The sequence below is a fragment of the Simochromis diagramma genome, unplaced genomic scaffold (assembly GCF_900408965.1).
Source record: "Simochromis diagramma unplaced genomic scaffold, fSimDia1.1 OVJJ01000483.1, whole genome shotgun sequence".
Taxonomy (NCBI): Eukaryota; Metazoa; Chordata; class Actinopteri; order Cichliformes; family Cichlidae; genus Simochromis; species Simochromis diagramma.
The window spans coordinates 1,636,008-1,651,185 of NW_024386835.1; the positions used below are offsets into that span (position 1 = coordinate 1,636,008).

The window sequence follows — 15,178 nt, forward strand, 5'->3', positions numbered from 1 at the left end:
AATGAACCAGCTGCTAGTTAACGAGAGACACCCGGAATGGCTAACCGAAGGTCGGACAGTCCTGATCCCCAAGGACCCCAAGAAGGGACCGGTCCCCTCCAACTACCGACCAATAACCTGCCTCAGTACTACATGGAAGCTCCTGTCAGGCATCATATCGGCTAAGATGAACAGGCACATGGGTCAATACATGAGTGGGACACAGAAAGGAATTGGCAAGAATACCAGAGGTGCAAAACACCAGCTACTGGTAGACAGAACAGTCAGCCGAGACTGCAAGACCAGACTGACCAACCTGTGCACTGCCTGGATTGATTACAAGAAGGCCTATGACTCAATGCCCCACAGCTGGATACTGGAATGCCTAGAATTGTACAAGATCAATGGGACCCTAAGAGCCTTCATCAGGAACTCAATGGGGACGTGGCGTACAACACTAGAGGCCAACTCCAAGCCCATAGCACAAGTCACCATCAAGTGCGGGATCTACCAAGGAGATGCTCTGTCCCCACTGCTGTTCTGCATAGGCCTGAACCCCCTCAGTGAGATCATTAACAAGACTGGCTACGGATACCGACTACGGAACGGAGCAGTTGTCAGCCACCTCCTGTACATGGATGACATCAAGCTGTATGCCAAGAGTGAACGAGACATCGATTCACTGATCCACACTACCAGGCTATACAGCAATGACATTGGAATGTCGTTCGGACTGGAGAAGTGTAGTCGGATGGTAACAAAGAGAGGGAAGGTAGTCAGAACTGAGGGGATTGAACTACCAGAAGGCAACATTGCAGACATAGAGGACAGTTACAAGTACCTGGGGATCCCGCAGGCAAATGGGAACCATGAAGAGGCCGCTAGAAAGGCTGCAACCACCAAGTACCTGCAGAGGGTCAGGCAAGTCCTGAGGAGTCAGCTGAATGGTAAGAACAAGATCCGGGCCATCAACACGTACGCCCTGCCCGTGATCAGGTACCCTGCTGGGGTAATAGGCTGGCCAAAGGAGGAGATAGAAGCCACTGACATCAAGACAAGAAAGCTCCTTACCATGCATGGAGGGTTTCACCCCAAGTCCAGCACCCTGAGGTTGTACGCTAAGCGGAAGGAAGGGGGCCGGGGACTGGTGAGTGTCAGCACCACAGTCCAGGATGAGACAACGAACATCCAAGAATACATTGGGAAGATGGCCCCAACTGACCGAGTGCTCAGTGAATACCTCAGGCAGCAGAAACCCAATAAAGAGGAGGGAGACGAGGAACCATCATGGAAGGACAGGCCCCTACACGGTATGTACCACCGGCAGATAGAGGAGGTGGCTGATATCCAGAAATCCTACCAGTGGCTGAACAAAGCTGGACTGAAAGACAGCACAGAGGCACTAATCATGGCAGCACAAGAACAAGCTCTGAGTACAAGATCCATAGAGGCTGGGGTCTATCACACCAGGCAAGACCCCAGGTGCAGGCTGTGTAAAGATGCCCCAGAGACAATCCAACACATAACAGCAGGGTGCAAGATGCTAGCAGGCAAGGCATACATGGAACGCCATAACCAGGTGGCTGGCATAGTGTACAGGAACATCTGTGTCGAGTATAACCTGGAAGTCCCGAGGTCAAAATGGGAGATGCCCCCAAGGGTGGTGGAGAATGACCGAGCTAAGATCCTGTGGGACTTCCAGATACAGACGGACAAAATGGTGGTGGCTAACCAACCGGACATAGTGGTGGTAGACAAACAGAAGAAGACGGCCGTAGTGATCGATGTAGCGGTTCCGAATGACAGCAATATCAGGAAGAAGGAACACGAGAAGCTGGAGAAATACCAAGGGCTCAGAGAAGAGCTCGAGAGGATGTGGAGGGTGAAGGTAACGGTGGTCCCCGTGGTAATCGGAGCACTAGGTGCGGTGACTCCCAAGCTAGGCGAGTGGCTCCAGCAGATCCCGGGAATAACGTCGGAGATCTCTGTCCAGAAGAGCGCAGTCCTGGGAACAGCTAAGATACTGCGCAGGACCCTCAAGCTCCCAGGCCTCTGGTAGAGGACCCGAGCTTGAAGGATAAACCGCCCGCAGGGGCGTGCTGGGTGTTTTGTTTTTTTTATATATATATATATATATATATATATATATATAAATATATAAATATAAATAAAATATACGAAGGGGATAAATAGAATAAATAGGAATAAAAATAAAAATACAAGTGAATTGCACATTTCAAGTATTGAGGTCTATTGCACTGTTGACTATTTACAAAAAGTATTGCACAAGGTATTGTACAGTGAGGTGAAGAGGCACTACAGCTTAGTTGTTCCCCCCTCCCTTGTCCCCCTGTTTCCCCTCCCTCTCCCCTCCAGTGAGGAGTTAAACAGTTTGATGGCGTGTGGGACAAAGGAGTTTTTAAGTCTGTTAGTTCTTGTCTTGGGGAGAAGCAACCTGTCACTGAACAGACTCTTCTGGTTGTTAATGGCCGTGTGCAGAGGATGCCCAGCATTGTTCATAATGTCCATCAGTTTCTTTAATGTCCTTTTCTCTGCCACTGTCACCAGAGTGTCCAGCTTCATGCCGACCACAGAGCTAGCCTTCCTGATCAGTTTCTCCAGCCTGGATGAGTCCTTCTTTGCTGTGCTGCTCCCCCAGCACACCACAGCATAGAAAAGTACTCCAGCAACCACCGACTGGTAAAACATCCTCAGGAGCTTCCTGCAGATGTTAAAAGACCTCAGCCTCCTGAGGAAGTACAGTCGGCTTTGGCCATTTTTATACAGGTGCTCTGTGTTGCATGACCAGTCCAGTTTATTGTCCACCCACAGCCCGAGGTACTTGTACTTGTTGACCACCTCCACCTCCTCCCCCTCTATCTGAACCGGCAGTGGACCTTCTCTGGACCTCCCGAAGTCCACAACCAGTTCCTTAGTCTTTGAGGTGTTGAGTTGCAGGTGGTTTGTGTGACTCCATGTGACAAAGTTCCTCACCAGACTTCTGTACTCCTCTTCCTGATCATCCCAGATACACCCCATGATGGCCGTGTCATCTGCAAACTTCTGAATATGGCATAATATGAGTTGTAGCAGAAGTCAGAGGTGTACAGGGTGAAGAGAAGAGGGGACAGCACAGTTCCCTGTGGTGCTCCTGTGCTGCTGACCACAGTGTCAGACGTGATGTCCTTCAGCCTGACGTACTGTGGTCTGTCGGTGAGGTAGTCGGAGATCCAAGCCACCAGGCAGGGGTCCACCTCCATCCTGTTCAGTTTTTCCTGAAGCATACAGGGCCGGATGGTATTAAAGGCACTGGAAAAGTCAAGAAACAGGATCCTGACCGTGCCTTTTCCCCCATCCAGGTGTGAGTGGGCTCTGTGTAGGAGGTACAGGATGGCATCCTCCACTCCGACACCCGCCTTGTATGCAAACTGTAGTGGGTCCTGGGCATGTTGTACCTGTGGTCGGAGGAGGTTGAGGAAGAGCCGCTCTAGAGTCTTCATAAGATGTGACGTCAGTGCCACCGGTCGGAAGTCATTCAGCTCATTGGGCCGGTTCCTTTTGGGGACCGGGACGATGCAGGATGTCTTCCATAGGGCGGGCACTTTCCCCAGTCGCAGACTGAGATTGAAGCCAGTCAGGTCAGCTGTTTGCATTGATCAGGGCTATTGCTCTGTTGTAAAAGCTGTCCTTGAGTCTATTTGTCCGGGACCTCAGCAGCCTGAACCTCCTGCCAGACGGCAGCAGTTTAAACACCCGGTGTCCTGGGTGTGGGCTGTCCCATAGGATGCTGCGTGCCCTCTTGAGACAGCGAGTGCTGTACAGGTCCTTCAGGGAGGAAAGAGGATGTCCAAGGATTTTTTTGGGCCATATTGATGACCCTCTGGAGTGCCTTTCTGTGTGCTGTGGTGCAGCTGGAGAACCACACACCGATGCAATATGTCAGCACACTTTCAATGGAGCAGCGGTAGAAGACGGTCAGCAGCTCCTTCTTCAGGTCCATTTTTCTGAGGATTCTCAGAAAGTGGAGACGCTGTTGGGCCTTCTTTAAAACCGCAGAGATGTTAGAGCTCCATTGGAGGTCTGTGTCTATGTGCACACCCAGAAACTTGAAACTGGACACCCTTTACACACACTCGCCGACAGGCTGCAGCTCAGACTTCCTGCTTCTGAAGTCAACTACCAGTTCTTTTGTCTTGGTGGTATTGAGGTCCAGGTTGTTGTCTACACACCAATCTGTCAGCCTCTGAACTTCAGCTCTGTACGCCGTCTCATCTTCCTCAGAGATGAGCCCCACCATAGTGGTATCATCTGCAAACTTGATGACTGTGTTGTCTGGGTGGGTATTAACACAGTCATGTGTGTACAGAGTGTACAGTAGGGGACTCAGTACACAGCCTTGTGGTGTTGAGGCTGAGGGCTGAGGAAAGATGAGGCCCCACTCTAACTCTCTGTACACGGTCTGAGAGGAAGTCTCTGATCCAGCAGCAGGCGATAGAAGGAAATCCGATTTCCAGCAGTTTAACTATTAGTCTGTCCGGGAGTATCGTATTGAAAGCAGAGCTAAAGTCAACAAAGAGCATGGCATGGTCTAAGGAGCTTGGAGAGAAAAGAGAAAAGCGTCTGGATTTCTTTAAGTTGCTTGAATTCAGAGGTGAAACGTCTTCAAGGAAACTTAAAGAAGTCCAGACGCTTTTCTTTCCAAGCTCCTTAGACTACGATGACCTGGTTGACCGAGAACCTTCACAGACACATTATGGCATGCTTTTGCAAACATTAGTAATTCAGCATTTTAGCTTCAACGTATAGAAAACATTCAAAAAGCACCGGTATTGTCCGTGTTGCCATGAACTGGTTCACTTCCGATGCCCGACAACACTGAAGAAGATGCATTTAGTGAAAGACATGAAAAATAAAACGACTTATGAAATGGATTTGTTTTCATTTTTTTTCCTGAATGGTTATATTCACTCAGTTTCTTGAGTGACTCTGATAACCTGCTATATACAACTTGTTCATCTGCTCAGGATTTCTCTCCAACATTTGTTGTCACACCTACACACACACACACACACACACACACACACACACACACACACACACACACACACACACACATACACATACTCTTCACTTAAGGGTTGCGCTCACTCGCTTGACTTACAGAAATTTCCAGACTTTCTGTAACACCAGAAATCTCAAAGAAGATCATGGTTATTAAAATAAAAGCCAGAATAAAAAATGACTACATAAGAGTACATGCAACTTTTTCCTCTTCGGCAATCAGGCATATGCTGCCTTCCCAAACTGGCAGTATGTCACTAAACTTTGAGAATCCCTGCAATAATCCTCATCTGATTTGTGAAGATGTTTTACTTCACATTGTTTTTGTGTCTTTTTTGTGTCCAGCTCACAACAAGAATGATCTTTAGCTGCTTTATATTTTAAGGTAAAAACAATGTGATATGAGAGAGAAAAGCTCAATGACCTGGTGATCTCCGGTGAGCAAGCAAACGACAGCAGGGAGGAAGAACTCCCTTTTTAACAGGAAGCGATGCCTGTGTTCTGAAGCACAGTACTTTTGTAGTTTGTCTGTCACACTCCATAATGTGCTTCGTTTATTCCACTTTGCTTCCTTTATTCTTCCTTATCATTGTGGTGAAACATGTTTGAACACCACAAATAAAAACAGAATTTTATCACGAAGTAACTTCTGGATTTAAGCATTTTTTTGAATCAGTCCTTACAATCCAGTCTTTCTTAAATTGCCTTTAAAATATTGTTGTGTACAAGTGATAAGACACACTGGACTTGCATCTGCAGGCTTTTGGCAGTGAAGCTGAATAGATTTTCAAATGTTTTCACAGTCTGCTGTGCTATTCTTAAACAGTGAGTGTGCATTTGTTGGCTGTCCGTCCTGAAGACATTCAGGCTCTTAATATTCGAGAGCTAGAAGCAAAGATGATTAAGCTAATATGATACTTAATACCAAAGCTTTTAGGTACACGTTGGCATCTTTTAATGAACAACAACCCACATCGTGCTGTGCAGGTAATTACTGTTATTTTCCTCCTTCTTCTGTACTCTGTACACAGGCTGTGGCTGGACCTCCTGGACCCAAAGGAGAGAGGGTGAGTCACTCCTATTGCCATTAATGTGGAAGTAGCTGCAGCATGAAGTGACGCAATAGAGCAGCATTTACGAATGCAGCTTACAGCACTTTCCTGGTTCTGATTGATGCAGGGTCCTCCTGGTTTAACGCTGCCAGGCACAGCTGGAGAGAGAGGTCCAATTGGTGAAAAGGTGAGTCTGACCAAACTGCAAGCTCCCCCTCAGTGAGTGAGAGGGACCGACTGGAAATGTTAAGTGCTTTTTCATTAAAATTGTATATCTGAATGCACAACTGCTGTCATTTAGGGTAACAAGGGAGACAAAGGTGTTGCTGGCATCAAAGGAGAAAGAGTGAGTACGATAATGGGACAAAATAATGATGCACTTGCATATACAAATATGAAGGTACACAATGTGCTGTCTGTTGTCATACAAGGGACAAGCTGGTGAATCAGGAGAACCTGGAGAAGATGTGAGTAATCAACTTCCACTGCCCAACTGGATTTCAAAAAGTCATATTCGATTTTTTTAATGAACTCTTAGTCATAGTGTTTATGCTTTTATGGAAGATTTGCAATGCTGATGTCAATAGTAGTGTGTAATTTTGTGTAATTTCACATAAATCCAGTGATCCATTATAGTCGATGGTATTAAAGTCACTGTTTTTATTTTTTGGGAAAATTCATCAAATTTTGAACAGTTTTATATTTTTAAAATGTCTTCTATGCCTTGATAAATATTAGAGCAAAACAATAAAATGTATATTTTATGCATATGTGTATGTAATAAGAGGAGAAAACCCAACAACAGCGTACATGGCCAGCACTTATTAAGAAATTACAACATTGTAAAAGAAAACTAAATGACCTCTTATGCTACACCTTTATGGCTCACTAGAGCCCACACATTGGGGAAACACTGGTCTATAGACAGTGTATCTAATGCTACAGTCACACTAGAGAAAACCCAGGCTGGAGACAATTGTTGCACTTTGTGTAAATGCGTTTGCATTGTTGTTGGCTTTGAAATTGTTCCTTCCGAGTTGGAGCCCAGGTCTGTGACCACGCAGAGTCAGCTGCTGTCTTTAAAGTGACTTTGGTGTATCCAGACAGCAACGAAAGAGCAACAAGATGGAGTCGGTCTTCTACCAGTTTGTGATTGGATGGGGTCAAATTAGCAATTACACACCATCTGTTTGTGAAAATACAGTGATTAACTGAGATAAATTGGTGGAAATCTCAAATCTGTTGCTATCTGTTGCTGTCTACATACACAGGAATTCACATTACACAGAACATGACAGTAATTACTAAACAGAACCTCATAGAGCTGAAACAGAAAATAGTGACGTAGTTGTTCCACTATGGCAATTTAACTATAAAATAACATAAGGCTTTTCAACCTTGCTTTTATATAGAAATATAACCAGAATGCAACCAGCTGGAAACTAGATGAGTTGTATCTCATATTGCAAAGAGACGTGTTACAAATTTTTGTAAACTGACTTTCAGATTTCAGATATCTGGATATCTCGGACAGCAGTTATTTGCATTCCTATTCCAGCGTGTCTGAGAGTGATTGAAGTCAGTCTCATTTGGATGTTATTTATTTGGAGAAAGTTTGCTTCCCACCACACGACCTGTGCAGCACCTTGCAATTGAATGGGGTCAGCCAACGGTTCTGAACCAATGAGCAACAAGCTGGTTGCTGCAACTTCTTTCAATCTATCACTTGAATCTTTCATCTGAATGCAAATAAAATGTCAAAGCAATCAGGGGCAAACACTGCTTTTTTTTCTAGTCACAAGGACATTGAAATTGCTATTCCTGTTTTTACTGTCTTTGCCCAGACGACTGTGATGTGCAAGATTTTAATGATTTGTTGGTTTTGAGGTTTTCAAAAAAACATATTAACGGTTCTCACAACCTGAAACTGGAACATTTATGAAATATTTCTAAATCTGCACAATAAATTTATGAAACAGCAATTCATTCATTAATATTTTTCTGTTTTACTTTGACTAATTTCCTGTTGATACAAATATGAAAAAGTAAATAATACAATAAATAATTCTTCTTTTTTCACAACTTAATTAAGGGGGCACAGGGATCTCCTGGGCCAAAAGGCGATAAGGTGAGCTTTTGTCATTTGGTTTATCGATTTTCCTGCAGTCTAACCAATCTGACAGTGACTGCTATGATAAAATGTGTGTTGCAGGGAGAGAAAGGGATAGGACTTGCAGGTCCTCCTGGTCGGATTGGGCCTCCAGGTTTAAAGGTGAGTAATAGCACACATTGCAGCAAAAGATGATCTATATTTTTATCTTTCCAATCAGATAGCGGGATGTATCAGGCGCACCTCACTTGAGGGTGAAAATGTCACTGCGTTTTAGGGGGATCCAGGGATGCCTGGTCCAGCTGGTCCTCCAGGTCCTGCAGGGAAAACAGGAGACAGTGGGCCACCTGGTGTGAGAGGAGAAAATGGACAACCAGGACCTCCTGGACCCCCGGGAGAGAGGGTTGGCTCATCCACTATGAGAATTATTATTGTTGTTGTTATTATTATTATTATTATTATTATTAATTTAACCTTTACATCTTTGTCTGTGTTTTCACTCTCAGGGTCTCCAAGGCTTTGCTGGCCGTGCAGGAAATGTTGGTCCCCCTGGTCCTCCTGGACCTCCTGGATTGGCAGTAAGTTCCTGTTTTTTTTATTTACAAAGTACATTCTCCTGAGAGCGTCCAGTTTAGGCTTGACTGTTAATTGTGCTTTACCTGTTTTTAGCTGGATCACCTTTTTGTTGGGTTAAATTGAGCTCTCAAAATCAAGAATAGATCTGATTTAGATGGAGGAAGATGCCATAACAGACAAGAAGAAATTGAATATGGATTTATATGATCAATAATATGTTTTCTAGGGATCTCCTGGTACTAACGGGGTCAAAGGAGACAAGGTGATTCTCTCACATGCAGTATTTTATTTTCCAGCAGCTTAAATGTGTATAGATTTTTTTTTGAATTCATATATTTTCTGTTGCCAGGGGGAAACTGGTGTTGGCGTCCCCGGTGCGAGAGGTGAAAGAGGAGATCCAGGGCCCAGAGTAAGACACAGTGGCTGCGTTACTGATTTGTTAACTTCTCTCCTAAAATATATGAAATTAAGAATTGTGTATTTCTGCTCATCTTGTGTCTGTCGTGTCCTAGGGCGAGGAGGGTCGAGCTGGATTGGATGGGGAGAGAGGATCATCTGTAAATATCCAGTTTTTCCTTTATTCAGGAGCAGACAGAGCCTGTCCACCAAAGATCTCAATTTTCTTTTTAAACCAAAGGGCGATCTGTTTTGAGCTGTGAAGCAAAGAACACAAGCAAAGTCTTATTGTTATTATAGAAAAGCTGCCCTTCACAAGTTCACAGTGCATTTCCTGGACTGTAAATTATTCAGTCAGTCGGTCTTTGGCTTTTCAGTGCATTGCAGTTAGAAAGCGCGATCAGCAGGAATCTATTCTACCGATGCTCACTGTTTAATTAAACCGTGCACCCTACAGAGTTGTGACATTACATCATTAATGCAATTTGATGGGGCAGAAGCATCCACGGTCATTTTTCATTATAAAGCTGTTTGTAATGTGTTTGTGTGTCTTTTGTGTTCATTAGGGTCCTCCAGGGAATCGTGGGGCTCGGGGAGAGAAGGTAAATACCACTGGTCCTCTTTTTTTTTTTTTTTTTTTTTTTTTTTCTGTCATCATCCTAGCTACTTCCCCTGAGCTTTCTGCTCATGTAAAGTAGTGAATTAAATTGACACACTTGAATGCAATGCCTTTTCAGGGAGACAGCGGGCCGCAAGGTGACAAAGGAGAGAAGGTGTGTACATTTTAATATCTAATAAGCAGTACCACTGCTCACTCTCTCACTCTGTTGATTGTCTATTTGTGTATATTTGTGAAGGCGGCAGAGACAGTGAATGGATAAAGGACTAAATAAGTCATGTCTCAGATGTGGCTGTTACTAAAAAGAACTCTTACAACAGATTTGGCTCCTTGAGAGCAGGAGGAATGTATAAATGCATACAATGGTAATGACCTGTGATATTACAGGATGCATAGTGAAAGAAGAGACAAAAGGATAAAGCTTGTGTGTTTGGCTTGGGGCTTATAGCGGATTCTTACAGATGTAGTATCACTTACAGGGGGACACTGTGCTGGTGGGAGGACCTCCTGGAGAAAAGGGCAACAAAGGAGAAACAGTCAGTGAACAACAAATGCATGACACCATTTACTGTGGCTAAATATTGACTTTAGTTGTGATAGCGTAATATTTTAAAAAAAAAAACTTGTTCTGAATTTTACTGTTGTTGCTTTTAGGGTGACAGAGGACCCAAAGGTATACAAGGAGAAAAGGGGGTAAAAGGTCAAGAAGGTCCACCAGGAGAAGTGGTAAGATGAATTAATTAACTGTTTGGTTTGAATAATGTCAGAAAAGCAGCCCATCAATTAAGGTTGTTGTCAGTTAAGATAAATAATTTACGGCAACTAGATGAAAGGAACTGCTGCATTTCAGAAACTGAAACTATAGACTGTAAATAATAGATATGGACTTGCTTGGCAGAAGTTGTGTGAACATCATCTTGTGCCTTATTTGTGGCAATATTTAGAGTTATCAGCCAGCACTAGAAATATATTTAGAAAGCTGCATCAATGTCACACACAGAGATACCCGAGATTGATAACATACAAATACAACTACAACTAGAGTAGTGGTTTACACTTTCGCGACCTTTGTTTCTCAGGGAGGAGAAAGAAATCCGTTTGGGATTGTGTCAGGAAGGGCATCCGTTGTTAAAAGGAAAAACAATCTGCCAAATCAAACATGTGGCGCAACCTGCTGTGGCGAAACCTCGTGAATAAGGGGGCATTAAAACTTCACAGCAGTGACTCGTCTTGGGTGTTGTGTAAAAATATCTGCACTGTAATCCATAATGTTTGTCAAATATTTGTCTAAAAATGATGCACAAAAAAATATCTAAGGTAACGTGTTAAACCCACTGGCACTATCTGGCCAAACCTTGTAATGAACATATTTTACCATGATGGAGGAGTAGTTTTAATCGATCTAATCTTTTTTTCCTTATTTTTAATTAATTGGACAGTTTGATTGTGATTGACTTGCTTTTAGAAGCAGTCTTAAGTGGCCATTTGGGGTTACAGCAGTGTTGAGTATGTCTGCCTATATGTTGTCTACTTAATTATATTTTTTAGGCCTGTTTGGCTACATTCAGCAAATATTTGGCATTTTTGGTTGATAATGCCAGATTTTTGTATTAACTATTTTTTTTGTTAGCAATGTTTCAGCATTAAAGAATTTTTAGTGCATTTTTATTGTGTTTACTCTAAAGAACTGATCCATAATGCAAAATCATTGATGAAGTGTATGTGTTGGCCATGCAGGCTTAGACATTGATTTGGGATTTAACAGGAATCAATTCCAACCTTTAAAATGATTTAAATATTATGATATTACCACAGAAAAAAATCAAAATAAAAATGCTACTGTATTGATCTGTAAGAAGATCAATATCTATATTTATGTGCATGTGTCTACTTAACATTAGGGTTTGAGAGGAGAACCTGGAGAACGAGGATCTACCGGTTTCCCAGGTGCCAGAGGACCTGGTGGGCAGAAGGCAAGCAACGCCGCTCATGGATGATGATTGTGTAGTAATTTCACTGCTGTAATTACTGTTTTGTCTCTGCAGGGAGAAGCAGGCCAACCTGGAGTACCTGGTGAATCGGTCGGTGTTTAGCTTCCATCACACTGCAGCTTCTTTATTACCTGTGTGTAGATTTGTCACCAGTTAAAAAAAGCAGAGGTGATTTGTGGTTTTTTTGTGACTTTTAGGGATTACTGGGAAAAGATGGACTGCCAGGGCGTAAGGGTGAACAGGGAGAGACTGGTATCATGGGAATAAGAGGAGTTAAGGTATTTTCTGTGTGTGTGTGTGTGTGTGTGTGTGTGTGTGTGTGTGTGTGTGTGTGTGTGTGTGGTTGAGCTGGTGCTCATTCATTCTTTGTGTTTTTATCCCTTCAGTGTTTTTCAGGGATGGGTGATGACAGGCATAACTGAATAACAGCATAAAATTGATGCAATTGCAGAGGATTAGTGCAAATTGTGTCACACATATAGATACTTTCAACTTCTATTATGATGATTGATAGCAGAAAATTGATGTTTTACTCAACCTGGTGGACTCAATTCCCATTTCTATTTTACTTACTTCATGGATTTAAATTCAATTTGAAACAAAGATCAAAGTGGGAGATGACACAGGGGTGTGAAGGCATGCTATGCTTTTCTTTTATTATAACCTTTATTAAAACGGCTTCAAGAGAAGCATGAAGACAGCAGGTGAAATACATACAAAAGATGCAAATCAAACACATTCACTCAAGGAAACGAATCGATTTGAGGTGCTTTTAATTTCTTTATATTCTGTTTCCCAGGATCCAGCTTTCTTGCCCTATTTTAAAGTGGTATGGAGCAATAATTCTTTAGGCTTTTAAAGGGGCTTTTAAAAGTTTTTGGGGGGCATTGGGGGCTTTTTCACTAATTTTCTGTCCAGTCCTTGTACCTTACCAATTCAAAGGCATGTTTTTTTGTTTTGTTTGTTTGTTGAGCTACTTAACACTGACCTATAAATCATTCAAGCCTAAAAAGAGCACCAGCGCCAAAGCTGTCTACACATCACAGACAATTTATCAAAGAACCAATTTTAAATTTTAAGTTAAATTTATTTAAATGTAATTCATTTAATTTTAAAGACCTGACAAACAGTCTGAGAGATGCATATGGCCCTTCAGCCGATCCATCTGCTGTTCACTGAAGCCTCTTCAGACATGGTCTCATGTGGAAGGATGGCTGTCTAGAAGCCATTCTTAAGGAGGGGAAACAGGCTGAAGTATGCCAGATTACACAAGAACTGCACTGAAAATCAGTGATGAGAGGTCTTATGGAGTAAGGAATCCAAATTTGACATTTTTTGCTCCAAATTGTCAGTATGCACCGAGGAAGTCAGGATAGGTACTGCAACAAGTGCCCAAAGCCATACGTTAAACATGAATATACAGAGTATACTTAACTGACCTAAGTCACAAGCTCATGATCGTGAAGTGTGAATGTTGGTTTCTCCGTGACGTGCCCCCTCATTTGTGACTTGTGGTTTCAAAAGACTATTTTGGGGGTGGTGAAAACGGTAAGCTGGATGCCAACAATAACAACAGGAGACATTTAGAAATGGAGATCACCCGAGTTCTCCATATGCATCTGTAGAAATCAAATCGAAATCAGAGGCATACATGCAGATTTACGGGAGTCCGAGACATTAACTGCAGTTCTCAGAATGCGCTGCAGTTGTTTGGTCACATTTGCTTTTACATACTTTTACATTTTTATCTGAATACCCGTTGCAAGGAGAAAAAAGAAAAAGCACAAAGGTCTGCATCATATCTGTTTTTGTAGGAAATATGCTGCACAAAGTGCTTGTTCGTGTGCACAGTGAGTGCTCGGTAAATGAACGGTGTCAGTGGATGGGCTTTCTGCCTTGCTGGTTTTTGCACTTTGTGGCTCACAAAAGATCTTTATGTCTGTCAGTGAAAAACTTTTGTGTTTCCAGGGTGACCGAGGACCCAAGGGAATTTGTGGAGGCGATGGACCCAAGGGAGAAAAGGTGAGTTTGTGAGGCAGAGAAACGGGAAATGGTAGAAAGAAGAGAAATAAAGATGTAAAGATGAACGGAGAAGTTGTTTAGTTATACTTAATAATTCTGAAGCTTTGTGTTTTCTTTTTGTTTTTTAAATAATGAGTTAACCAAATACATCATGTTAATATTAGTTAAAAGCTGATGGTACTTAAAGCTGCTTGGTGGTTACTCTGCTGCTGTGACGTGGTTACATGTTACATTTCTTTAGGTTAGGTTGCACTTTGTATTTATGGTGTGGAGCATAATGGCTGTGTGTGCGATTTTCAGGGAAATTCTGGTGCCAATGGAAGATCAGGCCTACCAGGGAGAAAGGGTGAACAGGTATGCCTAATATTTGAAGAAATAAGTCATTGTGTGGTGTGTGGATGTCTTTGTGTCCTTTGTTAAGAGTGGTCATCATCATTTGTTTTGTAGGGGGACATCGGACCTTCCGGGGCCCCGGGGATCCCTGGAAAAGAGGGACTAGTTGGTCCCAAGGTTTGTGCTCTTCACATACTCAAGTTCCATATTCATATCCATATTCCAGTGCAAATGCACAGTGTAGTCATTTTTCTTTGTGGATGTAGGGTGACCGTGGTTTTGATGGGATTGCAGGACCCAAAGGGGCTCAGGGAGAGAAAGGTGAAAGGGTGAGTTTCTCACATTAAACATACAAATCTAAAATTAGAGTACTCCCTTTAGGTATGTGATGTACCTAATCTACAGATTCTGCGCCACTGTTCATCCTCACAACAACAGAAACATAAAAATAACAGTCTCTGTGTTTGACGTAGGGTTTACCTGGTGTACCTGGTCCTCCAGGTCCCAGAGGGGCGGATGGAGGCCTCGGCTTGACCGGCCCACAAGGGCCAGCTGGTGCTAAGGGCCCCGAGGGGCTCCAGGGACAAAAGGTGACTATTCTTTCTTTGGCTTCATGATTTCTATTTCCACACTTTGGCCACATGTTTTATGAACGAGGATGTAGGACTGTGATATTAGTATGTTTTTTTTATAAATTATTTATATCACAGTTCATTTTTACGTCATTAAGTGTGACTGTGCAGAATTTTCAGTAGAAACAAAAATGTGTATAACAGAAGAAAGAATAGACGAACGTATCACTTATGTCACTGTTTGCAAAAAATAGCTGCACCCAAGCGTCTCGAGTAATGTGGTGCCAACAAAGATGAAAGATGATGACAGTTTTGTCATAAAAATATGATGCAAGCTTTATATATAGAGAACACTTTCTTTTTGTCTTTCTCTTTCATTGTGTTTAGTTTTTTTCTTACTTTTTCTTCTTTACTTGACACATTTTTTTGTTTCTGTGTATTGCTTCATGATGATTGACAGCTTGATG

General features: G+C 42.7%; 1 protein-coding gene across 5 annotated transcripts in view; it reads left to right on the top strand.

Moving 5' to 3' along the window:
• The window catches only part of col7a1 (collagen, type VII, alpha 1), a 70,323-nt gene that overhangs the window by 44,151 nt on the left and 10,994 nt on the right, over window positions 1-15,178 (top strand). For all 5 annotated transcript variants that reach the window (XM_040028722.1, XM_040028721.1, XM_040028719.1 and 2 more), the window contains 23 exons: window positions 6,072-6,107; window positions 6,220-6,279; window positions 6,394-6,438; window positions 6,524-6,559; window positions 8,185-8,220; window positions 8,305-8,364; window positions 8,480-8,605; window positions 8,709-8,780; window positions 9,005-9,040; window positions 9,128-9,187; window positions 9,291-9,335; window positions 9,741-9,776; window positions 9,912-9,947; window positions 10,273-10,329; window positions 10,448-10,519; window positions 11,695-11,766; window positions 11,839-11,874; window positions 11,982-12,062; window positions 13,753-13,806; window positions 14,107-14,160; window positions 14,254-14,316; window positions 14,406-14,468; window positions 14,613-14,729. In XM_040028722.1, coding sequence (XP_039884656.1) covers window positions 6,072-6,107; window positions 6,220-6,279; window positions 6,394-6,438; window positions 6,524-6,559; window positions 8,185-8,220; window positions 8,305-8,364; window positions 8,480-8,605; window positions 8,709-8,780; window positions 9,005-9,040; window positions 9,128-9,187; window positions 9,291-9,335; window positions 9,741-9,776; window positions 9,912-9,947; window positions 10,273-10,329; window positions 10,448-10,519; window positions 11,695-11,766; window positions 11,839-11,874; window positions 11,982-12,062; window positions 13,753-13,806; window positions 14,107-14,160; window positions 14,254-14,316; window positions 14,406-14,468; window positions 14,613-14,729 — 1,353 coding nt within the window. The remainder of the gene's footprint in view (window positions 1-6,071; window positions 6,108-6,219; window positions 6,280-6,393; window positions 6,439-6,523; window positions 6,560-8,184; window positions 8,221-8,304; window positions 8,365-8,479; window positions 8,606-8,708; window positions 8,781-9,004; window positions 9,041-9,127; window positions 9,188-9,290; window positions 9,336-9,740; window positions 9,777-9,911; window positions 9,948-10,272; window positions 10,330-10,447; window positions 10,520-11,694; window positions 11,767-11,838; window positions 11,875-11,981; window positions 12,063-13,752; window positions 13,807-14,106; window positions 14,161-14,253; window positions 14,317-14,405; window positions 14,469-14,612; window positions 14,730-15,178) is intronic.